Source organism: Nannospalax galili, unplaced genomic scaffold, assembly GCF_000622305.1.
Source record: "Nannospalax galili isolate Female #2095 unplaced genomic scaffold, S.galili_v1.0 scaffold469, whole genome shotgun sequence".
Classification (NCBI taxonomy): domain Eukaryota; kingdom Metazoa; phylum Chordata; class Mammalia; order Rodentia; family Spalacidae; genus Nannospalax; species Nannospalax galili.
Window position 1 is genome coordinate 732909 of NW_008359443.1, and position 27752 is coordinate 760660.

The following is a 27752-nucleotide window of genomic DNA, read 5'->3' on the forward strand; positions in this document are numbered from 1 at the left end:
AGACCGTAAGCTATTTAGTTGTGTTTTTCCTTTTCACTTAGTTTATTTTTTAAAGAAAACCACAAAGTAGTTTTATTGTACTGTTTCTCTTTTTAATAAAGTTTCACATATCATAAGATTGCAATTTTCATGTTTTTTTCCCTCTCAAAATTACAAATCCTGTTCAGCAGGGTCACTGCCACAGGGCCCACCATTCCCACCCCTCCGACCACTGTCCACACAGCCCACCATTCCCACCCCTCTGACCACTGTCCACACAGCCCACCATTCCCGCCCCCTCCGACCACTGTCCACACAGCCCACCATTCCCACCCCTCCGACCACTGTCCACACAGCTGCTGTCATGTTTGTCCTGATTAATATCCTTCACCAGCTTTCAATTTCACTTTAGTAACTCCAGACCCCTTGCCACACCTATGAGGTCCAGATTGGTGGGCCTGTGCCCACCTCTCCAACTTTTGCCACCATTCCCGCCCCCTCCGACCACTGTCCACACAGCCCACCATTCCCACCCCTCCGACCACTGTCCACACAGCTGCTGTCATGTTTGTCCTGATTAATATCCTTCACCAGCTTTCAATTTCACTTTAGTAACTCCAGACCCCTTGCCACACCTATGAGGTCCAGATTGGTGGGCCTGTGCCCACCTCTCCAACTTTTGGGATTCCTCTCTAGCTTTTGTCTGCTCCTACATCTGGTAGTTTTCTCCTGCCCCAGGGCCTTTGCACATCTCCCCTCTAAGCCAGGAGTTCTCTCCCTCTTCTCCCTCTCCAGCATCCCATTCTCTTTAGCCTTCCTACTTCCCACATGAGCTCCCCAGATCCCTTCTCCCAAGTGGGCCTCTATTTCCCATATCCACAATTTGAGGCACTTAGGGACGTAATTTTATGTCTGCTAGCTTTTGCCTGCATTTTTGACTGACATGTACACTCCCTGGATGCAAGAACTATTGATCTGCCTGCTGCATCCCAGTGCAGATGTTTATGCAGGTACAGAGTCGCTCAGCAAATACTTCTCCAGTGAACACATGAATATATAACCAGGGCAGGCAGTCTGGCGAGCTTCACTGTTTTGGTTGCTAAAGATCTCATAATCAAATGTCAAGGGTTTCAAGCAAGCAAAACAGAATTCTGGGAGCACGACTGCAAGCCCACGCCCTGCCTAGGCTCCCTTTTAGCAAAGGGATGGGGTGGGGCAGAATTGACATCATTTAATTCCCGAGAGTGCCGTATAACTATCAGAAAGCAATGCCATCAAAAAGCAAACCAAAATAAGTGAAGTTTGAGAAGCTGCAACAGTCAAGAGAGCTGAGGAGACCTGGGGGCTTGACAGGGTGCCCTGTGCTGCCTAAGCCCAAGCAGGACATTCAGCAAAACTAAGGAGATCTGAATCAATCGTAGACTTTCACTAATGCATCCAAAATGGGGGCTGGGGTGGTGGCTCAGTCCTCAGATGTGAGGACCTGGGTTCAGAGCTCCAGAACACACAGAAAGCCAGACCTGGTGCACATGCCTGTAATCCCAGCACTCTATGGCAAGATGGGAGGTGGAAACAGGAGGATCCCTGGAGGATCACAGGCCAGTGAGCCTGCTGTGTGCAGTGGTGAGTGGAAATGCTGTCCCAATCAAGGTGGAGGGTGAATATGGGGTGCGCAGGGATCCTGGGGCGCCCGCTGCTAGCATGGCGCTGGTCCCCTCCGTGCACCTGGAGGGCGGCGGGTCCCACAGCACATCTGCACTGCGTTGCTGGCGGGCCCCTGCTTCTCCGCTGTGGGTCTCTGCTACTGAGGCTGACTCGGTCTAGTTTCGCCCCAATTTCACCCGTGCACTCTCTCTCTAAGTTCGGTGCCCGTCAGCTGCAGGGTCACGAGGAGAGGTGCCAGACGGCCAAAGCTGGATTTCCGTGAGTCGATGACGGAAGGACAGCGCCCCTCGGGAAGACTGGATCATAGGCAATAAGACACGGGACTCAGCTTAGTCCATGTTACAGCTCTTTATTCAGTGACTCAGCTCGGCTCCAAGTCTTGGTGATCCAGCTCCAATTACTGAGGAAAAAACAGGACACTTTATATCATGGGGTTGGTAGTAAAAACCTTAACTGATAGGTACTTTTAGGATACCCCATTTACATGTGGCGGTAAGCTCCTGCCAGCCTGCCAGACTGCCTGAAAAATCACACGGGAAAGCCTGGCATTTCCAGAGCTGGAGGCCATGTTTCTGTGGCGGCTACTTCAAAAGACGAGTCAGGAAGATGCCAGGAAAGCATCCTGCTGAAAAAGGAGTCTCTGCATTTGAATCCGAGCCCGTGGGCTTTCTGGACATGAAGAGACTGCTACTTTACACAAGGGTCCCCAACAGGTGACGACACCTGAGTTTGTCATCTGACCTCTAAACATGCACCACCGGGGTCCTCTACAAGAGCAGCCAGTGCGCTTAACCACTGAGCCATCTCTCCAGTCCCCATAGCAGTTTTTTAATTGTAGCAAATGTACGATTCTATTGTACGATAGCAAGTGTAGGAGGATTTGGATGCCAAGACAGGGGTATATGGGAAGTCTGACTCATTTAACCCACTTTTTCCATAAATCTGTAGACTGAAATTAAATTAAAATCTAGGGCTGAGGAGATGGCTCTGTTGATAAAGTACTTGCCACACAAGTGTGGGGATCTGAATTGGTAACCACAAAGCCAGGCATGGCAGGGTGCACCTGTAACTCCTAGAGCTGGAGAGGCAGAGACAGGCCCGTTGGCACTCGTCGGCCAAGTAGCCTTGCCAGTGAGTGAACTCCAGCTTCAGTGAGAGACCTTGTCTCAAAACAAGGTAGATATGGATAAAAGTAAATATCCAACACCAACCTCTGGTCTCCACACGCGCACCTCTCCACACACACACACATACATGCACTTGTGCACAAATACAGACATTAAATTTAAATTAAAAATCTATTTTGAGCCGGGTATGGTGGTACATCTCTTTAATCCCAGCACTTGGGAGGCAGAGGCAGGCAGATCTCTGTGAGTTCAAGGCCAGCCTGGTCTACATAGCAAGTTCCAGGCCAGCAGGGGCTACAGGGAGACCCTGTCTCAAAAAGACAAACAAAAGTCTATTTTGAAAAGAAGCAATGCTGCCCACATTTTAATTTGATACATTAAAGCCTGCAGTTGTTAATGACATATCAAATGCTAAAAGTGTCTATAGTTCAGGAGACATTGTAAAATATGTCGCCTGTGGGAGACAGGCTTGAGTCTAGGGCGATATGCAACTGTCAGGGTCACATGGTTTCCAGGAATCCAGGCTCTGTAATCTGAAACCCGGTGTGCTAATGAGGCATCCTACCCTCTGTTCTGTGATAGGACATTAAGTCTGTTATGCTAATAAGGTATCCTACTTGCTGTGCTGTGATTGGACTACTACCCCTATATAAGCTTGTGCCTTCCTGCAATAAAGCAGACCTGTGTCACTGAACCTGGTCTCCTGTGGGACCAGGCAGAAGCAGCAGCGACAGGAGGCAGCACAGGGCAAGCAGAAGAACTGCCTCAGCACCAGGCGAAGAGCGGCCTCAGCCCAGGGCAGGCAGAAGAGCGGCCTCAGCTCAGGGCAGGCAGAAGAGCGGCCAGTGAGAAGAGCAGCCTCAGCCCAGGGCAGGCAGAAGAGCGGCCTCAGCTCAGGGCAGGCAGAAGAGCGGCCAGTGAGAAGAGCAGCCTCAGCCCAGGGCAGGCAGAAGAGCGGCCTCAGCTCAGGGCAGGCAGAAGAGCGGCCAGTGAGAAGAGCAGCCTCAGCCCAGGGCAGGCAGAAGAGCGGCCTCAGCTCAGGGCAGACAGAAGAGCGGCCTCAGCCCAGGGCGAGCACAGGAGCAGCCTTGACGCCCGTGAGAATGAAGGAGTGGCACCCACGAGAATGGAGGCGCAGCCGCCGCTGGCGGTGACTGCAGTCGCCCTTGGGTATTGTTTTTTATTCTTTTTGAGGGGTTTGTGAGCGAGGGTATCACATAGACCAGGTTGCCTGGAACTCACCATGCAGTCAAGGGTGACCCTGAACTCCTGATCCTCCTGCCTCCGCCTCCCAAGTATTGGGATAAGTGTGCATCATCATAACCAGCCCCCCCACCTCCAGTATCCCATCTGATTCTCAGGGAACCACTGAAGGAAACCTATAGTATCATCCTTATTTGTGAGAAAACAGGATCTCTAGTGATCACACTTGGTCACACAGCAAGTCATCCAGGCACTAAGCTCAAGTGTTTGCTTCTGTTTCCTCCCAAGTATGTTGGCATGGGTCAGATGTTTTGTGCAGTAGTAAAAACGGCTCCCTAAAGCTTGGCATGGTGGCGCATGCCTTTAATCCCAGCACTAGGGAGGAAGAGGCAGTTAGATCACTGTGAGATTAAGGCCAACCTGGTCTACACAGGCCAACTGGGGCTACAGGGAGACCCCAAAAAAAGAGTGGGCTTCCCTGAACCATCATGCCCTGGTCTCCACTTTTTGCTCTGCAAAGCCATCAGTCTGGGGCCTAATTTACTTCTGATGTTCGAAATGGGGGAAGCCTCTGCCTTTACCTCTCCACCTCAGCTCTGTCTTCAATCCAGGCGACATGCAGGGCACAGTGATTCTTTTTATATTTCCCTCTAAACACACACCAATGCTCACTGAAAACTGCCCAGACGCCTGCCCCAGGCCCCCCTTCGCCTTTGACTCCCTTCCTTCTGTGTTCCCCACACTAGTGTCAGGTGTCCCTTCTTCCCAACTCCTGACAGGGTCCCTTCCTTGTCTCTGTTCTAAATTCAGCAAACATAGACTGATGTCTTAATGAATGCCCCAAACTGCTAGGAGCAAGGACACTTCACAAAACTGCTGAGACTCAGCCTAGATCCTCAGGTGCACAGCCCAGCATCACCCAGCAGGGTGAGCTCAGCGCTGAGTAGGGAGGAAAGCAACAGGGAGTGACCAACTCATTCCAACTGGGGGTCCCAGAGGGCTTCCCAAAGGAGCCCTGAGTTGATCTTGACAGGAAGAGAAGGCAACTGCATCTGTGACGGACTGGGGCGCGCACACCCTAACTCTGCCTGCCCCAAACTGACGTATCCCTTCCAAGCTGCACTCACCAGCTCGGACCACAAACCTTGAGACTAAAAGACAAATGAGTGTAAATTGGGTCATTAAAAAAATTCAAAATGGGGGGCTGGAGTGATAACTTGGCATGTAAGAGCACTGACTGCTCTTAAAGAAGTCCCAGGTTCAAATCTCAACACCCACATGATAGCTAACAACTGTTCGATTTCTGGAAAATAAAAAGAAAGATAGAAAAGTAGGAGACAAGGAACCAGCCAGACCTGCCACAGGCGAGGACTAGACCTTCCTTTATACAAAGATGGCACAGTGAGAGGTGGAGGCTGCCGCGAGAACCAGGCTTCTACAACTAGACAGAAAAGCGGAGGGGAGGTTATACTGGGGCTGTGGGACGCAGCTGCAGTTAGTGGGGAGTTGAGTTAGTGCCCAGGCTTGGTGTCCTTGGAGTGATTGGGGGGGTCTCCTTCTCAAGATTATTTCCCTGGAAACTGGCAGGAGTGTTATCTATGGCCCTAGAGCGCAACAGGCAAGGACTGTATCTTCCTTTATTCAAAGAAGATACAGTGAGAGGTAGAGGCTGTCTGCGGGAACCAAGCATCTACAACTAGACAAAGAAAAGGGGGGGGGAGGTTATACTGGGGTTGTGAGACACAGCTGCACTTTGTGGGGAGTTGAATTAGTGCCCAGGTTTGGTGGCCTTGAGGGTCTCTTTTCTCAGACAGACAGATGAGTTAGCTATGGCACTAAAGGAGGCAGGTGGGCTCCACAAACACTTTCTCTCAGGCTTGGGAGTGACCAACTGATAAGGGGTGAGCAGAGCCAGGCTTGAGCAAGGCCAGGCTGCCAATTTAGGGCCAGTTAGACACTTCAAGGGATTTATGGCTTTCCCTAATGAGGCTTGTGGCTCTTCTGCAATTCACACATTGTATCAACAACCATCCTTAACTCCAGTTCCAGAGGATCCCACGCCTTCTTCTGACCTCTGTGGGCACTGCACAACACGGGTGTACCTACCCATGTGCAGGCAATACGCTCACATACATAAAATAAAAATAATAAATAAAATTAAAAAATTCAAGGTGATATTTGTTTAGATTCTGATTGAATAAAATTAATTAAAATACTATGTGCTAAGCATGTGTTGAGTATTGGAGATAAAAGTGGCCCCATCTTCATGATGGGGACCATATAGGGGGACATATATGAAATAAGTGGACAGTTAGCAAACAATTGCTGAGTTGTAACGGTGATTGCTAAGAAGGAAAAACAGAAACTGTAAGAGCAACTTCACACTATGTGGCTATGCCTAAGTCTACAAGCACAATCTTCAAAGGCTCAGTCCCCTCAGAACACTGGTTGGATCATTCCCTACTGTCCTCCACTTCCTGGAGGGGCTCAGAAGCAGCTGTGCAGCTCCCCACACCCCGGCCCCACCGGGAGGCACTCTGCTGGGAAGCCAGGGAAGGTTGCACACAGCTCTGACCCCTCGGCACCTGTCCCTGCCGCAGAGCCCCAGGAAAGGTCGAAGGCCCAGCCCTGCCACACACTGTCAACACCGCTGGGTTATCACAACCGCTTTACAGCACCGGGTTCCATGGAAGCTTTTCCAGATCCGTGTAACTGGATTGCACAGGGTAGGTGAGCAGGGGCGCAGTTCTGCTGCCGAGCGCTCGCCTAGCACAGGAGCCATCTGCAGCATCACACGTGCACACTATGGTGGGCAAAGCAGAAAAGGGGGCTAGCCTGTGCCAGAGGAGGGGGCTGGCCCGTCCGGGGAGGGCTGCTGGCAGAAATGACTGCAAGCACAGCACCCACGTGCCAGGAGTAGGGGAGCAGGGAGGGAGGCCGCGGGGTGTGGCGATGCGCACCGGGTCCTGTAGGGTCGCCGTGCGGCCGCGCCCACCCTGCAGCGTCAGCGCGCTTCCGGAAGCCGCTCGCCCCTGGGAACCGGGTTCCAGGAAAGGTTCCGGAAGAGCTGCGCGCGGCGAGCTGAGCGCCGACCCGCGGGGCGGCCGTGGTCGCCGACGCGCGCTTTGTTCCCGCCGCTCGTCGCCCCGCGAGCGAAGAGGCCGGAGCCCGGTGCAGCGCCCGGGGAGTCGCGGGCCGAGCGCACGCCGCCGTCTGCGGCCCCAGCACCGGGTCCGGGTGCCCTTCGGGGCCCGCGGCCGAGGATGCGGGGGACCCCGCGCAGGGAAAGCGGAAGTCGCGCGCCCGGGCGCTGACCGCGAGGACTCTGCACCTCGGCCCGGCTGCGCGCGCTCCTGCCCTCGGCCGCCCGGACCCGGCGCGATGGCCATCGCCCACCTGGCCACCGAGTACGTGTTCTCAGACTTCCTGCTGAAGGAACCCACCGAGCCCAAGTTCAAGGGGCTGCGGCTGGAGCTGGCGGTGGACAAGATGGTCACGTGCATCGCTGTGGGGCTGCCTCTGCTGCTCATCTCGCTGGCCTTCGCGCAGGAGATCTCAATCGGTGAGGCGGGGGTGCAGGGCCCGGCCGGCGCGGTCTGGGGCTGGCACGGTCTGGGCCGGCGCGGTCTGGGGATGGCAGGGTCTGGGCCGGCGCGGTCTGGGGCTGGCACGGTCTGGGCCGGCGCGGTCTGGGGATGGCAGGGTCTCGGCTCGCCCTCAAAGTGCTTGTTGCGGTCTTGGGCCTGAAGGCTTGCAGGAAAGGTGGTCCCCACTTGACGGTCTGCATCCTGCTTCCCCTGTTGACCCTCCTAGAATCCTTCCCCCCAGTTCCTTTTATCTCCTGCGCCCCACCGGTGGGACTGTGGCTTGGAGCTCATGTTCCTGTATTATCACCCGACATGCCCCCCACTTTCCACTCCTCTGCCAGTTACGGTGGGGTCACCTAAAATTTGGTACCAAAGAAGTTCCTAGTGGCTGCAGGGAGGGTGTGAAAACAGGGGCTCAGTGGAAAGTGTTCTTTCACTGGCTGGCATTTAATTGGTATTTACTTTAGTTCTAACAGAGAGTTGAGTGATGGGGAAACTGCTTGGAGGTTAGAGCTGTCCTCTACCTGGACAGCCTTGCTGTGAATGGAAGATGGAAAGATGACCACATCCCTTCCTGTAAACGCTGAGAGATTCCCAAGCCTGGGGTTTTCAGGCGCATGAGGCTGAGTGGGTGGCCTTCAGCCATCAGCTGCCTGACAGCACAGGAGTGCGTGTGTGCGTGTGTGTGTGTGTGTGTGTGTGTGTGTGTCACAGGAAGGTAGTGTGGGGGGCAAAAGACAGCTGTGGGTGGGGCAGGGCCTTGGAGAATGCCTGTCGGGGTGGGTGGGGTGCCGATAAGCTCCCAAGAGACTCTTGCCAAGATTCAGGTGTCAGATTTACATGTTTCTGGAAGGGAAGACACGGGCTGTGCTAGGCCAGAGCAGGAAGTTCCTCTGGTCCTGGTCCTCTGAAAGCTGAGGGAATATGGGCCAGATTACTACAGAGCAGTCCTCACTGACCCACCTGGAGGGGAGCTACTGACAGAGCAGACAGACTGGTTGACAACAGCACTTAAATGACAGTGTAACGGAGGCACACAGGGCTGGAATGGAGGAGAGGCAGCAGAGTCGCGAAGGCAGATGCCCTGCGTTCTCAGGTCCTGTGCTGTGATGAGTGACGAGGAAGGGCCCTTTGAGATTGGGGGGGGGCAGCAGGAAGCCCCCTGGGAACCTCAATTTTAACGGGGCGCAGAGCAAAGAGGTTGGCCTTGTTACCCAGGCTGTATGCTGGTGAGTGGAGGTGTTGCTGATGGGAAATTGAGGGAAAATTTGTTAGAAAAGCATTGCGGTAGGAGTGAGTCTCACACCTGGGACTGAGGGGGTCATTGTGGCAGGAAGTTGCCGGCCATGGACAGTGAGCTTTCGGTTTTCCTAGTCCCTGCCAGGCATGGTCATGGCATGTCCTTGGCTTTCTAAATGACAGGGGATTGCAGTTTCTGTCTGAAAGGAAAACCACACGGTCTCGTGGGTGCTGGAGATAGTCTCTGCCTTCCAGCTGTGCTGAACCAAGTGCCAAGCACCAAGGATTGGGAATAAATGAGGTGGACTCCCTGTCCTGGACAAGGAAGTTTTGCACAGCTGGTGGGGGCAGAGGGCCAGGAGGAGGAGCCAAGCTGATCTCCTTGCCCAAAGTCCACCTTCTAGAAGGACCTCTGAGGTACCTGCCTCCATAGTTCCTTAAGGTCTAGATGGATGCGCCGCCCAGAGGCAGTTTTGGGGGCACGGGGTGCAATCAGTCAGCACACACTGTGTGCTCAGCACGGCTGTACCTGTGGAGGGTGGTAAAGAATCCCTGCTCTGTAGTTTACTCTCCAGCTGAGCACCAGAATGGTCAGCTAGCAGGTGCTGTCATGCTGTGGTGGATGCTGCCAGGACAAGGCAAAGGGAACTTGGGTGAACTCCCAGGCAGATGTCTGTCTTCTGAAGGACTTGGGAGTTCCAAGGGGAAGGACAGACATGTGGGATGGAACACAGAAGTCCTAGGAGAAAGGCATTAGTGAGGGGGGAAGTGGTACTCAAATCCATACATGCAGTTGGAACAGCAGAAGTCAATACACAGCAGTTTACTTTGTGCCCTTTAGCTGTGCGCCCTCAGCCAAGAGGAAAACAAAACAACAAAGTGAATTGTAAAGCCAAAGAGATGTAGACATCCTTAAATGGAGCAGGCCCTTCGCCCACCACACTGGCCAGGGAGCATGGCCCCAGGTGTGTGGTCTAGGACATGGCAGCCCCAAGCACAACTCTGACCTCTTCTGGCCCTTACCCCTCCCTCTCTGCTGTCTGGGATCCTCTTGTCCCACTGTGCACATAGCATTATAGCCTGTCCATGTGGCTGCCCCTCCTACTAGGTACTTAAGCTTTTATTGATCCCTAAAAGCTGGAGTCTTGTACAGCATATCAGAAGCCCCTCTACAAACGTTTGTTGATTGAACAAAAGTTGATTGCTTTGGGCATCGTCAGGTGTTAATGAAGCAGGTGTGCACCATGTTGCTCCTTGACAGCAGAGTGTATGAGTGTACTGCCTGCATGTATGCAAGTGCACCCGTGTCATGCAGTGCCCACAGTGGTCAGAAGAGGGCATCAAATTCCCCTGGAACTGGAGTTACAGATGGTTGTTAGCTGCCATGTGAGTGCTGGGATACAAACATGGGTCCTCTGCAAGGATAGCCAATGCTCTTAACTGATGAACCATCTCTCCAGCCCCATTTTTTGTTGTTTTTAAGTTTTTTGTTTTTCGTTTTTTGTCAAGAATGCATACTCGGGGCTGGTAAGATGGCTCAACAGGTAAAGGCATTTGCCCCTGAGCCTGACAGCCTTGAGTTTAATCCCTGAGACCCACAGAGTGTCAGGAGAGGACCAACTCTTAGGGGTTGTACTCTGACCTCTACACATGTACCCACACAGATGCTTGCCCCCCACAGGCATAAACACATGTAGAAAAGTTTCCAAGAGAGAATGCCTGGTCTGTGGATTTCAGCTCCATTATTAGAATCCCGTCTCATCCTCACAGAAGAGCATCCATTTACTTTTTTTCTAATTGTTTTCAGTGATTTTACTTAACATTTACCACGTGGTCTTTTGTTCTTTCAGTGGGTTGTCAAGACTGTTAGTGATCACACTCAGTGTCACTTATTGCGGAACCTGGGCCTTATATCCATCAATCTATGATGATTTCCCTGTTATACTTAACACCATGTAGTGGAGTGTGGGAATCTGTTTTGGGCTGTTTGTATTGTTCTGCATGTAGAGCCATTATTTTTTATAAAGTACTTGACCACGCTGGGTGTGGTGTGACACGTGCATTTAATCCCAACACTCTGGAGCAGAGGCAGGTAGAGCTCTCTGAGTTCCAGGACAGTGTGGTCTACACAGCACATTTCAGGCCAGACCCTGACCATTCTACTATAGGTTGTATGCTGGTTTGTTGAGTGCATTTCCACATCAGCATCACACGCTGGGAAAATGAAGCTCAGTAGCTCAGGTGCCTGGTTCAGCTGTGGCACCGCCTGGATCATCCCTCAGTGAATGAAGTACCTGAGAGCCCGCTGAGGTCCCGGGAGAGGACTTTCATCAGCAGATCTGTACTGGGACTGGACATCTTTTTATAGTGATGAGAAATACTTTTTAAATTTTCCTTCAACATTTTCTGTCATATTTTTTTCTTTTACATGCAAACACCATCACAGCTGGTTGGAGTCCTCTCCTGAGACAAAAATCACATGGAGGCTGAAAGGAAGTGTTTGTTTTTTGTTTTTTTTTAATGTTTTATTATTTTTATTTTATGTGTATGAGTGTTTTGCCTGCATGTATGTAATTGCTCCCGTGTTGTGCAGTGCCTATGGCGATCAGAAGAGGGTGTTGGATCCCCTGGAACTGGAGTTATAGATGGTTGTTAGTCTCCATGTGTGTGCTGGGAATTGAACCCAGGTCCTCTGCAAGAGCAACCAGTTTTCTAACTGCTGAGCCATCGCTCCAGCCCCTGTGATAAATTATCTCTGCATCTCAGGGCATCATTAAGTGTGCCAACTATTCTTCTGTTTTTTGTAGTGCTGGGGATCTAGGCAAGCACTTTACTTCTGAACCACTTCCCAGCCCCCACCCCCTTTTTCCAGTATTGTAATCGTAGTTGTGGGTTACCACTGTGGGTATCACCACCATCGGCCATATTAAATCTTGGATGGGTCAGATAAACTAGCAGTTCTTTGAGGAAAATTACAATTTCCAGATTGTGGCATAAAAATGAGCAGGCAGTACATGGGCTTGGTGAGTGCCTGCGCGCCCTGCTCTGACCCCAAGTCAGGGTCCACCAGTGTGCTGTTGCACTGCCAAAGACTCCAAGTGTGAAGACTGCCTGGGTGTGAGGACTTCCTGGGTGTGAGGACTCTCCCTGTGTGAAGACTCCCTAGGTGTGAAGACTCCTCTCACAGTGTGAAGACTCCCTGGGTGTGAAGACTCTCCCAGTGTGAAGACAACTCTCCTGTTGTGAAGACTCCCCTCCTGGTGTGAAGACTTGGACTCTCCCGGTGTGAGGACTCTCCCTGTGTGAAGACTCCCTAGGTGTGAAGACTCCTCTCACAGTGTGAAGACTCCCTGGGTGTGAAGACTCTCCCAGTGTGAAGACAACTCTCCTGTTGTGAAGACTTGGACTCTCCCGGTGTGAGGACTCTCCGGGTATGAAGACTCCTCTCCCAGTGTGAAGACTCCTGGTGTGCGTTCCTCCTAGCAGGGCTGGTGACACACCATGGATGACTCAATTTATTGGGTGCTTACAAGGAACCTGGGTGGGGTTTCTTACCAGTGCAGGCACTGTACTCAGGTGAGCAGATCCTGCATGGGTGACTCCTCACAAAAGCAGCGCCCCTGGAGTTCCCAGCTCAGCTTGCTTTCAGCAGCTCCAAGGAGAGCCTCCCCAGCAGCCCCTACGGTGGTGGCTTTATGCCAAGTTCCCTGACTCCCAGCCCTGCCTCTGAAAGGGAAAGTTTCAGTCTAGAGGAAATAGCTCTGCAGCACCAGGCTAATTTTAAATTGCCAAATGGCCATGGACCTGTAAGTCTCTGTGTTTGTTAAAAATCAGGCAGTAAGAGAAAAAAATAAAGCCCCCTACACACACACACATGCACGCAGACACGTGCGCACGCACACACGCGCATGGACACACACACACGCATGGACACACACACATACACGCACACACGTGCACGCACACATGCGCATGCACACACGCACACACAAGCGCACACGGACACACACACATACATGCATACACGTGCACGCACACATGCGCATGCACACACAAGCGCACACGGACACACACACATACATGCATACACGTGCACGCACACATGCGCATGCACACACACGCACATGCACACACACTCTCTTTTTGGTCGTACCCTAATCTTAGTCTGTTTCCCAAAGGTAACTGTCCTACTGTGTGTTTCACTTCCTTTTGTTTCTGTAGAAAAATACTATTGTAGCATTTTAACATAGACTTTAAACAGGGCCAGGGCCTGCAGAGCTGGCTCCCGATAAGAGCACTTGCTGCTCTTCCAGAGGACGGGGGTTCAACTCCCAGCACCCACATGGTGGCTTTGTCATCCTCTTCCAGTGTTCTCGGGGACTACACACACACACACACACACACACACACACACATGCACACACACACACCAGTGAACATACCAGCAATCAAAACACTTTGGAAATAAATAAATAAATAATTTAAAAAAATTTAAACAGGGCCAGCAAGATGACTGTGGGCAAGGAGCTTGCCACAGGCCGGGCAACCTGGGTTCAATCCCAGGGCCACACGTGGTGGAAGGATAGAACCAAGTGTCCTCTGACCTCCACATGGCACAGTGGCATGTGCCCCCTAATACACACACAGTAAATAAAGGTGAGAAAGGGCTCTTGAAAAAAATGTAAAATATGTATGTGTTGATTTGCAGTTTCCTCTCTTATCTTTAATGTGTCTTAGAGTTGTTTGCACATCAGTGCCTGTGGGTCTGTCTCATTCTTTGTGTGCATGTGCACATGGGGGCATGTGTGTGAATGCGGACACGCACTTGGCACGGCACACATATGGAAGTCAGGCCAGCTTTCTGGAGGTTCATCTCTGCCTTGTTGACGCAGGGTCTCTTGTGTCTGCTGCTGCATGCTCTGCTAGCTGATCCCAAAGCCTCTGTGCAGTTGTGTCTCTTTCCATCTTGTGGAGTGCTGGGGCCACAGATGTGTGCCCCTGCGTCTGGCTTTTTTATGACCTCAGATTCCTGAGCACTCACAGACCACCAGATCCCCTAGGAGATCAGGTTTGCATGGCCAGTGTCTACCCACTGACCCACCTCCCTGGGCCTGCCTCACTTAAAAAAAATTCTTAAATTTATCTTTATTTTTATGTGTATGCATTTTGTCTGCATATAAGTAAGTGCACCGGTGTACACAGTGCCCATGGAGGCCAGAAGAGGGGGCATTTGATCCCCTGGAACTAGAGTTAGGGACAGTTGTTAGCTGCCATGTGGTATTGAGAACCAAGCCTGTCTGGGTCCTCTACAAGAGCAGCCAGTGCCCTTAACTGCCAAGCCATCCCTGTAGCCCCTGCCTCGTTCTTTTTAAGGAGGGTAGACCTTTCTGTGGGGCGGCTGTTCCTCACGTCATTAGTTGCTGTGTCGTGATATGACAGTCATCCCAACCTTTTCTACTAGGGGCCATAGCTCTTCTAGACAAACAGATCTCGAGAACAGTAGCTCCTGAAGTCCCTGGTCTCATGTGCCCGGTACAGATTTAGGATCTCATTAGGATTCAAAAAAAGCTTTTGTTTTCTTTTCGTTGTTTTTTCTTGATTTGTTTTTTAAGACACAGCCTCCCTGTAGCCAGAGCTGGCTTGGAACTCCTATGTAGACCAGGCTGGCCTTGATCTCATAGATATTTACCTGTGGACTGGGGTTAAAGGCATGAATCACCAAGCCTGACTTTGTTTATGGTTTATATCTATTACTATTTTCCTAGGAATTAAAACTTGGAAATTTAAAAAGTAATTAAAATTATATTAATACCCTCACATATTAACATATATAGTAAATAATGTATTTCTATAAAAAGAACTTCAAACACTTGATTGGCAGTGTTTTCCATTGTGTAAATCCCTATCTTTTTGTCATTTGTTCCCCTGTGAGGGAGTCGGTAGTCTCAGGAGCCCCTTTACACTTACAAGCAACACCAGGAAAGCAGACAGCACCGTAAATACCATCGTGGCCTTCTATAAAAGGGTTTCTGGTGTCTTCAAAGGTCGCCCTGAACCCCATTGGACCCGTCAGCCTTGTAGAGGAGCCCCAGGCTCCACGTTTCTCAGACTTAACACTTTCCATTAATTTTTTTTTTTTTTAAGTGCTAAGCATGGTGACACACGCCTTTAATCCCAGCACTCAGGAGGCAGGTAGATCTCTGAATTTGAGACCAGCCTGGTCTACATAGAGTGTCCCAGGCCAGCTGGGGCTACATAGGGAGGAGACCCTGTCCTTAGGAGAAAACAAAAAAAAACAAAAAAAAACGCGTGTGTGTGTGTGTGTGTGTGTGTGTGTGTGTGTGTGTGACTCTGTGTGTCTCAGTGTGTCTCAGTGCATGTGTGGAAATTAGAAAACAACTTTTGGGAGTTGGTTCCTACTTTTACCATGGGATCCTGGGATCTCTGATTTCAGCAGCAAGTGCTTTTACCGACTCAGCCCTCTCCTGCCCAACACTCCGTTTTTAATTTGCTGTTCTTAGAGTTGAAGTGGCATCTCCACAGTTTAGTTTATAGTTCCCTATTTACAGTGGAGCGTCACAAACCCATTTCTGGGCTCTGGATGCCACCCCCGGCGGTGTCTGGGGATTGCCCTTCTCTTCCTGTGATACTATTTCCTGGAAGACTCTTGGCCCCTCTCTCCTGCCTCTCCCTCTTCCTGTCTCACTTTCTCTTTCTCTTTCTCTCCCTCCCTTCCCCTTTCCCACCCCTTCTAACCCTGCATTTTGGAGACACAGTCCCATGTAGCCTAGGCTAGCCTTTTGTTCACCATCCTTCTGCCTCTCAAGTGCTCAGGTCACAGGTGTGGGACGCTACACCTGGTTGAACTACATTTAACTTTTTTTTTTTTAAGCTAAAAGTTAAAACAAAACAAACTAGTTGTTTCACTCTGAGTCCCTGTTTCCCGTTTCTGTTTAGTCAGCTGGTTAAACGACTAGAGATAGTTCATTAGGAGATAGGAAGACAGCTTTGCAAGTCTTTCATTGTTGTGCCTGCTTCACTCCTGGTCTGGCCTGGGTTCCTGAGTGCTCTCCAGGCCTGCTGCTCCCCCAGAAAAGCCTCCATCTCTTCAGCTGTGCCCTGTCTGGGCTGACCTCTCTGACAGCACTGGGCTGCTCATGTGCAAACAGAGGACAGGACATCTTAAAAGAGAGCTCAGAGAAGAGGCCTGGCCTAGGCTTAGTACTCAGTGACTGGCCTGACTAAGTAGGCCTGGCTGGGCACTGTGCTGACTCTGAAGGAGGAAAGAAAGTATGTACAGTTGGAGTTTTTTTTGTAGAATTTCAGGCTGTTGGGACAGGCCAAGACTTCCCTCCAGTTCCCATGCAGACTCAGGGCTGCTGAGGGGCCCCTAGCTTTACTGAGATGAAACTGGGTGATGGGGAGTGGGTCTGGTCTTGACTCTCCCCCTCCGTCCAGTGTCCTTGGAAAGAAAAGAGCCCAAAACTCGGGTCTTAACACTCTTCTCCTAATAAGGCTTCATTGCTCTTCTAGAAGTTCCTTTTGACCCCAGTGTTGCACACCTGCAAGTGACTTGTGGATCAGAAAGTCAGTCCTTTTTTAAGAATCAAAGGAACACACTTAGGGGTTTTATTTCCAACAGCCAGAAACAGCTGGTGATTGATCTGTGACCAGAAGGCACGTTCCCTGGGATCACTCTCACCCTGTAACCTGAGGACACTGCACTAAAATTAGTTATGGGTGGTACTCCACACTCCTCCAGTCAGGAACTGGTTCATACCCCCTGTGGTGAATGTATTCTCATTACTTCCCGTGCTCATGTCTGTTCTCACTTACTGACATGTGCCACCTGTGCTTACACGTGCCGCCTGTGCTGTGGTCAGTCTGTGCTCTGATACTCATGTAGACATGGGACAAATGGGACCCTCAGCAGCCACAAGCCCTGGACTCTGCTGGGGGTGCTGTTGTACCCAGTGACCTCCTGGTGAGGGTATTATTGGCACAGTGACCTCCTGATAGGACACACACAACTCTGTTGAGAAGCTTGGAAATCTGCTGTATTGAGTTTCCTTGAAAAAGGCATCTACCATCTGACTGTCTCACTCTGCTGAAACATGATTGTCAGACTGGGATGTTCGGATCCAGCCTCTGCTCAGGCCACAGGGTCTGCCCCAGCCTTCTCCCCATCTCAGGGATACTGACAAGCACCCTACAGAGAGACACAGTCTGTGACACCTAACTAATCATCTGGGACCTGGGTCTGTCACCTGGGAAGTGAGTTTACCTCAAACCCCCTTCCTTGCTTCCTGCTTGGGAATCAGCCTGGCGGCAGGCTCTTGCTATAAAACGTCCCTGTCCTCCGAGCTCAAAGCGGCTCTGAGCTCCGCCACGTGGGCTCTGACTTCGCTGTCCTGGGACCCCAGTGCTGTTGTCCCTGGTGCTGAGGCCTAACCTTTCGGAGGCCCCGCCATGCTCTGGCCTGTCTGTCCATGGCTTGCCCAATAAACTCTTTACTCCCCAACAGTCTCTCTCCGTGCCCTCTCCACCCCCCCACCCCACCCTGAACCTAACACCACTGGTCTCTGTGACGTGCCTTTATGTTTGCTGAGGAATCTCCCAGCCACTGTTTAGACCATCTCTGTAAGTTCTTTTCATTTTGTCACTGTCACTGCTCTTTGATTCAGTAGAGCAGAGATAGTCAAGGCTTCTCTACAGAGGATTCTTTGTCCTGGGAACTCCAAAAGCTAGGTTTTAAGCAGCACCTCTGAGGGAGAGAAGATTAAGCCTTAGCTAGGCTGAATCTAGCTTCAGGCTGGGGCGCTTTTAAGGATTATGTCCACATCTTTCAAGGGCCATGTTCATGGTGATGTATTTGTTGCAGAATTTTAGAAGATACAGCAACTCGATGGAAATTAGAGAGTAAACATGTCTGCACTGAATAAACACTGCAGCATGTGACGTAAAAGCCTGCCTCCTGCTACATGCTGCCTGACAAAATCGTTTCTATTTGTGTGTTCATGTCTGTGCATGTGCGTGTGTGTGTGTGTGTGGGTAGAGGCCAGAGGACAACCTCACATGCTGTTTCTCAAGTGATTACTGTTTTGCAAGACCAAGTCTCTCATTGGCCTGGAACTGACCAAGTAGGCTAGGCTGGCTGGCCAAAGAGTCCCAGGGATCCTCCTGTGCTGGAATTACAAACTTGCACCACCTCTGGGTGTGCTTTTTTGTTTTGTTAGTTTTGGGTTTTTGGAACAGTCTTTCTGTAGTCCCTGCTGGCCCAGAACTCTGCTGTGTAGACCAGTCTGTCCTTGATCTCACAGAGATCCACCTGCCTTTGCCTCCTGAGTGCCAGGGTTAAGGGCCTGTGCCACCATGCCCAACAACCTCTAGGGTTTTTTATACGTGTTCTGGGGATGGAACTTGGGTCTTTATGCTTGCAAGGCATATACTTTTCTGACTGAGCCCTTAACCCCACTTGTGTGCTCTCACTGTGTCACTGGCCCATGACAGGCATATCCTGTGATGCTTGTAAGAGATTTTATTTAACTTTACAAGTGAGAAAAGTTAGATTATGTGACTTGACAGGAAGTGAGAAAAAACAGGCTGGGGTCTTTTTAAGGCAATGGTGAAGAAGAAAATTTCTAGCATCTCTCTAAAATGTAGAAATGCTAAAGTGTCGTGTCCCCCCCACCCCGCCCTCATGCACAGCTAAGTGGAAATCCCTACTGTTTACTGCAGATTAGGTCTCAGTGTCAGTAAATACCTCTAACACTCATACTTAAAGGTGTGCGTTGACCTCTTCCCTTGGCTGTAAGTGGTCCTCCTTAACATTGGTCTTAGGCTGACCCATCCCCCATCTTGCTCTTGGTTGTCCACTGTTCAGTCCACCATGGGAGCGTGTCCAGCTTCTCCCACTACAGCAGTGCCACGCCCAGGGTCGACACATCCCTAGTGGATCTGTCTGCTGCCATCTGCTGTGACAGGATTTATTTCCTGGCTCTTGTGTGCCCCATTCCTGTTGTAATATTTTTAATGATGCTGTCTGTCTGTTCAGTCCAACGTCTGTCCCTACCAGGAGGGCTCCATGCAGACTGTCACCACCACGCTGCTCATGGTCTGACTATATAGAGAGAGAGCACTAGGTGCTCTGGATGACATCTGTGCATGAGTTGTTAGCTGCAAGCTACAAATCTTTTTTTCTTTTTTTAACTTTTTAAAAATTTATTTTGTGTGTATGAGTGTTTTGCCTATGTGTATGTGAGTGCACCTGTGTCATGAAGAACCTGCATAGGTCAGAAGAGGGTGTCAGAGCCCCTGGAACTGGAGTTACAGGTGTTTGTCAGCCACCATGTGGTGCTGGAAATTGAACCCAGGTCCTCTGGAAGCACAGCCAGTGCTTTTAACCACTGAGCCATCTCTCCAGGCCCCGTTAGCTACAAATCTTGTTCTCTCTGTACTGTGTGTGTGTGTGTGTGTGTGTGTGTATGTGTGTGTGTGTGGCACATATGTGTGCAGGTACACACAGAAACCACAGGTGGACATCAGGTATGCTGCTCCATCAGTCTGCCTTCTTTCCCTTGGAAAGGGTCTGACTGAACCTGGAGCTAGGCAAGTCCCAGCAACCTTTCCACCCCCTCACAATGCTGGGGTTACAGGCCCCCTGGTCACACCCAGCTTCATACATGGGTACTGGGGATTTAAACACAGGTCCTCAAGGTTGCACAGCAAGCACTCGTACCTGCTGAGCTGTCTCCCCAGGTCAGTGCTATAGTTTAGATGACATTTTGTTATGAACTTAGACCTCAGGCTCAGGCCTGGCTGGCTGGGGGTTGATGCTTGGGGGTGGATGCTGGCTTCTCCTTGTGTGCCTCTTCTGTGTTGGCTGGCTGGCTTTGCACTCTGTGGGGTGTGATTATTACTCACTGTCCAACCCCAGGTCTGGCTCTGCCTTTCTCCTCCCCAGTCACTGGTTATTCCTTCAAGGATGCTGTTGTATTTTAGAAAAGAGTATATATAGGCATGTATATCTAGGCATGCACTTGGGTAGGAATCATAGCCTGGCAAGTATTAGGTGACCACTTACCCTCTCTGAGCCTGTTTTTACTCATTTGTAAAACAGGAAAAATGGCAGTAATTCACAGGTTACTTTTATTAACTGCAGTGTGCATTAGTTACTATTCCAGGACTGAGGCCAGAATGCCTGATAGAAACAACTTACAGAAGAAAAGATTTATTTGGGCTCATGGTTTCAGGGATTTCAGCCCTTTGTCACAGAGGAGGTGTGGCAGAGAGATCCAGTCCATGCGGTGGCCTGTCGTGGCTGTTCACAGGGTCGGGGACAGTGGACAAGGCAGCACAGAGTGGCCCAGACCTCCAAACGCCTGCCCCTAACAACCTTCCTCCACCAGCTGGGCCCCCTCCTGCACGTTCCACAGCCCCCCAGATACACCACCAGCTGGGGGAGTAAGCATTCAAAACAAGCCTGTGGGGCATTTCAGAGGCAAGCCATCACAGTTGAGAATGTCTAATTCCTGTCCCATCGTAGTGTTCAGTAAAAACCCTCTGTTTCAGAGGGATCTGTGTTGGGCTGGAGCTTCCAGGTGGTCAGTATTGAGGGGGTGGTTTTAGCATGCTGTGGGAATCACACTAGTTCATACTCAATCCCCCCCCCACCCAGCATATGAATGGTTTGTGTTTCTAAGTAGGAATGGATGAAGCAAGCTTATAAGAAATACACACATGCATGGTGCAATGTTTACAGTCTCTGAGGGATTCCCTCAGACCTCTCAGCACTTCATGGGGAGGTGGGTCCACTTTCATAATGGGGAGAGCTAGAAGATAGCACTCAAGTGACTAACACAGGTGACATTACCGATTAATGGGAACCTGTCATCCTGGGATGTCCTAAGGAGAACCCGTAGCCCTTCCATGGGGTCTACCGTAGCTGCAGACGTCCAGCCAGAGCAGGAGAAGCAGGAAGGTGTGAATCAGGGCAGACAGAGCCCCTGTACTCCCTGTGTATTAGGAACAAAAATGACAGAGACAGGCTGTGGACTATCCTGGGATCAGGTGACTGTGACAGCTAAGTGCAGTGTGTGGTGTAGAATTGGTGCCATCCACAGTGGGCGGGGCCTTCATAATCAGTTAAAAAGCCCACCCCTACAGACATGCACACAGGCCAGTCTGACCTGGGAAATCCCTCAATGAGACTCTCTTTCAGATGACTCTAGGCCGAGTTATGTTGACAGTTAAAGCTAACGAGGACACAAGTGTTTGGGGTACGGGAAGCCATTGGTATAGATGTAATATTATACTGCTTTTCTCTCACGGTGTTTTAACTTGGTGATCGCATTGCTTACAAGAAGGTTCTTGTTCTTAGAAGACGCACAGCACTGACGGTAAAGGGTCAGGGTCCGCAGCAAGTGTCAGGTGACTGCAGCAGTTTGCACACAGAAGACAAGTGGCCAGAGGTTGGCCACACCTGGATCTGAGTACAGATGGGGCACCATTGTTGTGTTCTTGTAACTTTCTCATAAGTCGAAGAAAAATTCAGAGTAAAGTGCTTAATTAAAAAGTGACAGGGTTAATAGAGCAAATGTCACTTTAAAGCCCTAGATGTCAGTGATACAATTTTGTATAATGTTCTTTTTAAAGATTTTTTAAAATTTTTATTTACTTCTTGTTATGTGTGGGCGTATTGCCTGCATGAGCCCTAATCACTGTGACACCTTTCCAGGCCCTTTTTGTTTTGTTTTGTTTTGTTTTCATATGAACTTTTTAAGTTTTTTATTGAATTTTTGTGTATTTCATACATAAAATCATCTTTATCCCCCCTCCCCTTTGGCACCTCCCACAGCCCCTCCTCCCCACTGAAGTCAACATTCTGTCATTTGTGTTAAGGCCTATCATGTAAAGTTAGTGTCCCCAGGTGTCCCTCAGTGCAAGTTCATCCACTGGGGTCTGGTCAGCCTGTCTAGAGTCTCTCTCTTCAAGATCAGCTTTTCCTTACCCAGCAATAATCGGCTGCCAATAATTCTTCGACTAAGTTTGGGGCCTGCTGTTAATGTCCACAGTTCTGTGCAGGGTTTTTGTCCAGGCCCAATTCTTTAAAAATAATTTTCTGTATGTCTGAGGTAGTTCATCTCAGATGATAGAAAAGAATAACCTAGTACCCGTTCGCATCTTTAGTCACTGGGCTCTTCTGACTCGGGGACCAAGTCATGAGCTTTTATTCACGGAACTGTATGGTATAGATCCCCTGGTGTGCTCAGGGCCTGGCATCCACTACAGGAAAGAAACCTCAGACACCACTTAGTTTCCTGCTCTGTCCAGGGATGTGTGCCTGGTCTGGTGGTGGTGTGTGGTCCGGTTCCCGCTTCCTTCTGCTCTGACTGGCAGGCCAGGTTGGCACACAGTCTTCCACGGTGGTTCCGTGTCTGGATGTTGGGCCACACTTCCCGATCCCACAGACTAAGTAAGTAAAGGTTATGTATTATTTTTCTCCTTACAGAGACAGTTATTCTGGGGGGCCCTACTCGGTTTGTGGGACCCTGAGTGGAACCATCCGCCCTACGCTGCTGAGTGTTCGGCAGGCCCAGGTTGTGGGCACTGAAGTACCTGGCACTCTATGGAGCTCCTCAGAAGGTGAGGCCTGTTGTGCCCATCTCTGCAGAGGAGCAGGTGTTAGAGGGGTCTGCTCCCTTTGAAACCCAGGCTTAGCTGTGGGGAAGAGTCCCTGCGAGTCAGCCTAGTTTAATGGGAGAGAAAGTAACTTCAATTCCACTTTTGAGTTTGGGCTGCAAAGAGTGCTTGTATTCTCTCACTGGTTTGAAATACAAACCAGTGTGCCTTGGAGTTCCTGCAAAGAGAATGGAGGCAGTCTAGGGAATCTGAGTCTCCAGCACTGAATTCCAGAGTATCAATTGCCTTGTGTTTGAAGCTGAAGGTGGGTTTCGGTAGAAATCTGTGGGTAAGTGAAAGGAGAGGATGTGATGTGGCTCCTACCTGGGGAGAAGTTACCATGAGGGTCTGAGGGTCTGAGCTTTACGTGCCCAGGAGCTCTGAGGATCCCAGTCCTTGGGCAGATGGCATCTGGCTGTCCTCCACTGGAATCAGTCACCAGGCAGATTCAGACCGGCTTCCAGAGGCTTGAATTTATCTTTATGGGCCGATGGTGCCTCTCTCCTTCCTGTACTGTTTTCACAGTCCTCTTCATTTAATTGTTGGCATTGAACTTGAGGGTTTCCAGGAGAACAGTTTTCAGTTTCTTTCTGACAGCCTTAAAAGCAACTTTCAAGTTCAGTGCTTTGAAGGTTTTATGGTCTGCCTGGGTCTCTGGTGTATGAGGGTCTCTCTGTCTCTGTCTCCTGTAATTGCATCAAAGTGACTTACAAGTTTTTTGGTTTTGTGGAATTAAAACATTTTGCAGACTTTAAAAATGTTGCTTAGGGGGCTGGAGAGATGTTTTGGTGGTTTAGAGCACTGGCTGCTCTAAACCACCTGGGTTCAATTCCCAGCACCCACATGACGGCTAACAACCACCTGTAACTCCAGTTCCAGGGGATCTGACGTCCTCTTCTAACCTGCACGGGCATTGCATGACACAGGTGCACTTAACATACATGCAGGCAACACACTCAAACACATAAGAAAAAAATAATAATAAAACCCCAAAAATCCATTGTGTAGAAACTGATAATGATCAGCGGTGTGGCCATAAGTACATTGTTTCCCCTTTGTGCCCCAGAACAGCAGCACAGGATGTGTCTCTCCCTCAAGAATGCGCCTCCCACATCTTTCACAGCCCCTTCCCAGCCCTCTCAGTGTCACATTCGCCTAGAATCCCTCCATTTGAAAGCTCTCTGAAGTTCTGCTGAGTCTAAAGTACCACCTAGGTCTCTGTTGATGTTTTTACTTTTGTTAGACCTGTGGCCGCTTGGAGGAACCACCTGCTGAGGCCATTCCATCCTCCCCAGACCCTAGTGAGGACTCTCCAGAGGGGCCTTGCTGGAGTGACCAAGTCTAGAGGTATGGGGAGGGGTGGGGGGTGAAGCTGGACCACTCTGAGCCTTGATTTCCTCCAGGGTAAAGGAAGATTAGCTCTTCCTCATGACTGTGAGGCTTAGAATAGGCAGCAGTTGAAGGAACTGGTGGGTGCCAGTTAGTATCAGCTGGCTGCAGCCTCTCCTTCTGTCCCTCTCTAGAGGAGGGATGTTTCCTGGGGACCATGACATGCCCTCAATCTATAGCTCTCTAGTTTCTTCTCTCTTTTACAAAAGCTTTGCTATAAAATGTCTAGCAGTTTTTATTTTTCTTTTCCAAGAGTTTCTGCCACTGTCCTGAGGAAGATCCCTAACTCAGACCCCACGACAGAGCTCGAGGCACAGTCTCCTCCAGAGAGAACGTTCCTAAGTGTTAGAGATGAGTGCTCTTAGGGTAACACCCAAGGAACATTCCAAGCCAGGCAGGTTTTCATGAACTCTTAACAGCACCACCTGTTTTCATGATTATTTGGACAAGTGTTCCCAAGCAGGAAGCTTACCAACAAATTTACCAGAACCATCCCATTCGCATTCCTGGGGGCTGATCATCCCCTTTGTCCTTTGCTGCTGCCCATGTAACCCTTGGTAGGTCATGATGTAGGAACCTTGACAAGATCATGTGATGCAGAAGCAGCATGAGGGGAATCCAGAATGAGACCTGCACCCTGACTACCACGTTTCTAAAACGTGAGACCCCAAGTTACATGAGCTAAGGGAGTCAGAAGGGCCTGGAAATAGCTTAGCCACTCCCACCCACAGTGTCCCTATTATAAGACACTTTGCATAAGACACTTTGCAATGGCTGATGAGCTCAGGATGCTCCCCGCCAGGCATCCCTGTGAAGACCTTTCTTAACACCTTGGTGTTGTGTCACCTGATGAGGAGGAAGGGGTGATCAGGTCCTTGACCATGCACCACCCCAAAAGTCTACCTTCCTGACAATATCCTAGGCCTCACTGCATTCTCTAGACATGATGTACAGGCTTCCCCCTCTCAGGGAAGGTGGCCCTTGGAGGAGTCTAGGGAAGCCTGGCTCAGTGTTTTCTCCTTCCCCTCGTCCCCTTTGCACAGGGAAGGGAGAGTGGCGGGTGGGTAGAAACTGCTTGTTACTTCACCTGGAAAGGTGGGTCTCTGAGCACCCAGGGGACCAGACACTGTAGTAAATACTGTCAGTTACTCTCTCCCTTTTTGTCTGCACAGCAGTGTGCAGTGCTGATGCTGATGTAATCCCCATTAGAGACTCGGGGTTTGGAAGGTTAAGTGACTTACCAGCGATGAGTCACCCAGCCAGCCGAGTGGCAGAGTGAGGTTTAAATACAGCAGAGCCCGCAGACAGGCTCTTAGCACATCCCCCACCCTGGGTGGGAGGTAGGAAAGAGCATGCTTGGCAGGAGGTGGGGGTTGCTGGTCCCTGTGCCTGTGACATACCCCAACCCCATACACACGATGGGGACAGGGGAATGAGCCGGGCAAGAGGTTGCCCAGTGAGCAGGGAAGACATCACAGCTCTGTCCTGGCACCTGAGACCACGTGGATCAGTGCGGAGTGACTGCCAGTCCCAGTCCAGCCTCCAGCAGCTGTGTGCAGCGTCACATTCCTCAGTGTGCTGTGGAGAAAGCTAAGGACCACGACCCCTGAGGGGGACCGGGTCTTCCCACCCCGCCCAGTTCCATCTCCTGTTGGGAGGCTTGTAGTCTTTGCCGTTTACCTTCTAAATCTGAACCACGTGGGCCACAGGACACTTTATGTCACTTTTGGTCTTAGAGGGTTTGGGAAATGACTGGTTTGCTGTCCTGTGGCCCCTTGCCAGCATTCCTTCAGACATCTCTTCCTCAGGCCAAATGTTCTTTGCTATTTTTTCTTCTAAAACGTCTGTTTTCCTGGGGCTGAGGAGAAAACTCAGTGGGTGAAGCGCTTGCTACATAAACGTGAAGACCTGAGTTCTATCCCCAGCACTCACAGAAAACACCAGGCGTGGCGGCATGTGCATGTAATCCCAACGCTGGGTAAGTAGAGGCACGGCAGAGCCAGGCACTCACTGGCCAGCCAGCCCAGGCTAATGTGTGAGCCTCAGGCCACAGCGAAAGACCCTGTATCAAAAACTAAGGTGAGGCCAGGCATGGTGACCTTTAGTCTCAGCACTTGAGAGGCAGAGGCAGGAGGATCTCTGAGAGGCCAAGGCCCAAGGGCTACATAGTAATTTCCAGGGCACCTGGGGCTGTATAGTGATAAACAGGTAAGGTGGGTGGCACCTGAGGAGCAGCACCCCAAGGGTGACCTCTGGTCTCCACATTTGTGTCCGTCTGGCTGCACACGCCCACTGGAACACACACAGAAGTCCACGTTCCTGCACTGATTCCACTGTAGCCTGGGCGCCGACACCCGCTCCCTACCTGTCCACACTGCTTCTTCTCAGACCTTCCCCCCAAAATTTGGCCAGTTCTGTCTGTATTGACTACCTTTGGGCTCTGTTTCCCTTGTTCATTTTATGGTGGTTTCACTGCTTTCTGGAAGTCGCCCCCAACTGAGTCCATGTCGCTGTCATGGCCAGTGTTTACCAGATGGCCCTATCCCGGTGCTGTTTTAGTGTGTCCTGGAGTACCTTAGTGCCCCCCACCTCAGTGCCTCCTCCTCACCTCAGTGCTCCTCCTCACCTCAGTGCCCCTCACCTCAGTGCTCCTCACCTCAGTGCCCCCCACCTCAGTGCTCCTCCTCACCTCAGTGTTCCTCCTCACCTCAGTGCTCCTCACCTCAGTGCCCCTCACCTCAGTGCTCCTCCTCACCTCAGTGCTCCTCCTCACCTCAGTGCTCCTCCTCACCTCAGTGCTCCTCCTCACCTCAGTGCTCCTCCTCACCTCAGTGCTCCTCCTCACCTCAGTGCTCCTCCTCACCTCAGTGCTCCTCCTCACCTCAGTGCTCCTCCTCACCTCAGTGCTCCTCCTCACCTCAGTGCTCCTCCTCACCTCAGTGCTCCTCCTCACCTCAGTGCTCCTCCTCACCTCAGTGCTCCTCCTCACCTCAGTGCTCCTCCTCACCTCAGTGCTCCTCCTCACCTCAGTGCTCCTCCTCACCTCAGTGCTCCTCCTCACCTCAGTGCTCCTCCTCACCTCAGTGCTCCTCCTCACCTCAGTGCTCCTCCTCACCTCAGTGCTCCTCCTCACCTCAGTGCTCCTCCTCACCTCAGTGCTCCTCCTCACCTCAGTGCTCCTCCTCACCTCAGTGCTCCTCCTCACCTCAGTGCTCCTCCTCACCTCAGTGCTCCTCCTCACCTCAGTGCTCCTCCTCACCTCAGTGCTCCTCCTCACCTCAGTGCTCCTCCTCACCTCAGTGCTCCTCCTCACCTCAGTGCTCCTCCTCACCTCAGTGCTCCTCCTCACCTCAGTGCTCCTCCTCACCTCAGTGCTCCTCCTCACCTCAGTGCTCCTCCTCACCTCAGTGCTCCTCCTCACCTCAGTGCTCCTCCTCACCTCAGTGCTCCTCCTCACCTCAGTGCTCCTCCTCACCTCAGTGCTCCTCCTCACCTCAGTGCTCCTCCTCACCTCAGTGCTCCTCCTCACCTCAGTGCTCCTCCTCACCTCAGTGCTCCTCCTCACCTCAGTGCTCCTCCTCACCTCAGTGCTCCTCCTCACCTCAGTGCTCCTCCTCACCTCAGTGCTCCTCCTCACCTCAGTGCTCCTCCTCACCTCAGTGCTCCTCCTCACCTCAGTGCTCCTCCTCACCTCAGTGCTCCTCCTCACCTCAGTGCTCCTCCTCACCTCAGTGCTCCTCCTCACCTCAGTGCTCCTCCTCACCTCAGTGCTCCTCCTCACCTCAGTGCTCCTCCTCACCTCAGTGCTCCTCCTCACCTCAGTGCTCCTCCTCACCTCAGTGCTCCTCCTCACCTCAGTGCTCCTCCTCACCTCAGTGCTCCT

The 27752-nt window shown here is 51.1% G+C and overlaps 1 protein-coding gene across 1 annotated transcript in view; it reads left to right on the plus strand.

Moving 5' to 3' along the window:
- Positions 1-6909: 6909 nt before the first annotated feature.
- Panx1 (pannexin 1) overlaps positions 6910-27752 on the plus strand; it is a 47437-nt gene continuing 26594 nt past the window's right edge. The window contains exon 1 of the mRNA XM_008823117.3: positions 6910-7536. Coding sequence (XP_008821339.2) covers positions 6927-7536 — 610 coding nt within the window. The 5' untranslated portion in view covers positions 6910-6926. The remainder of the gene's footprint in view (positions 7537-27752) is intronic.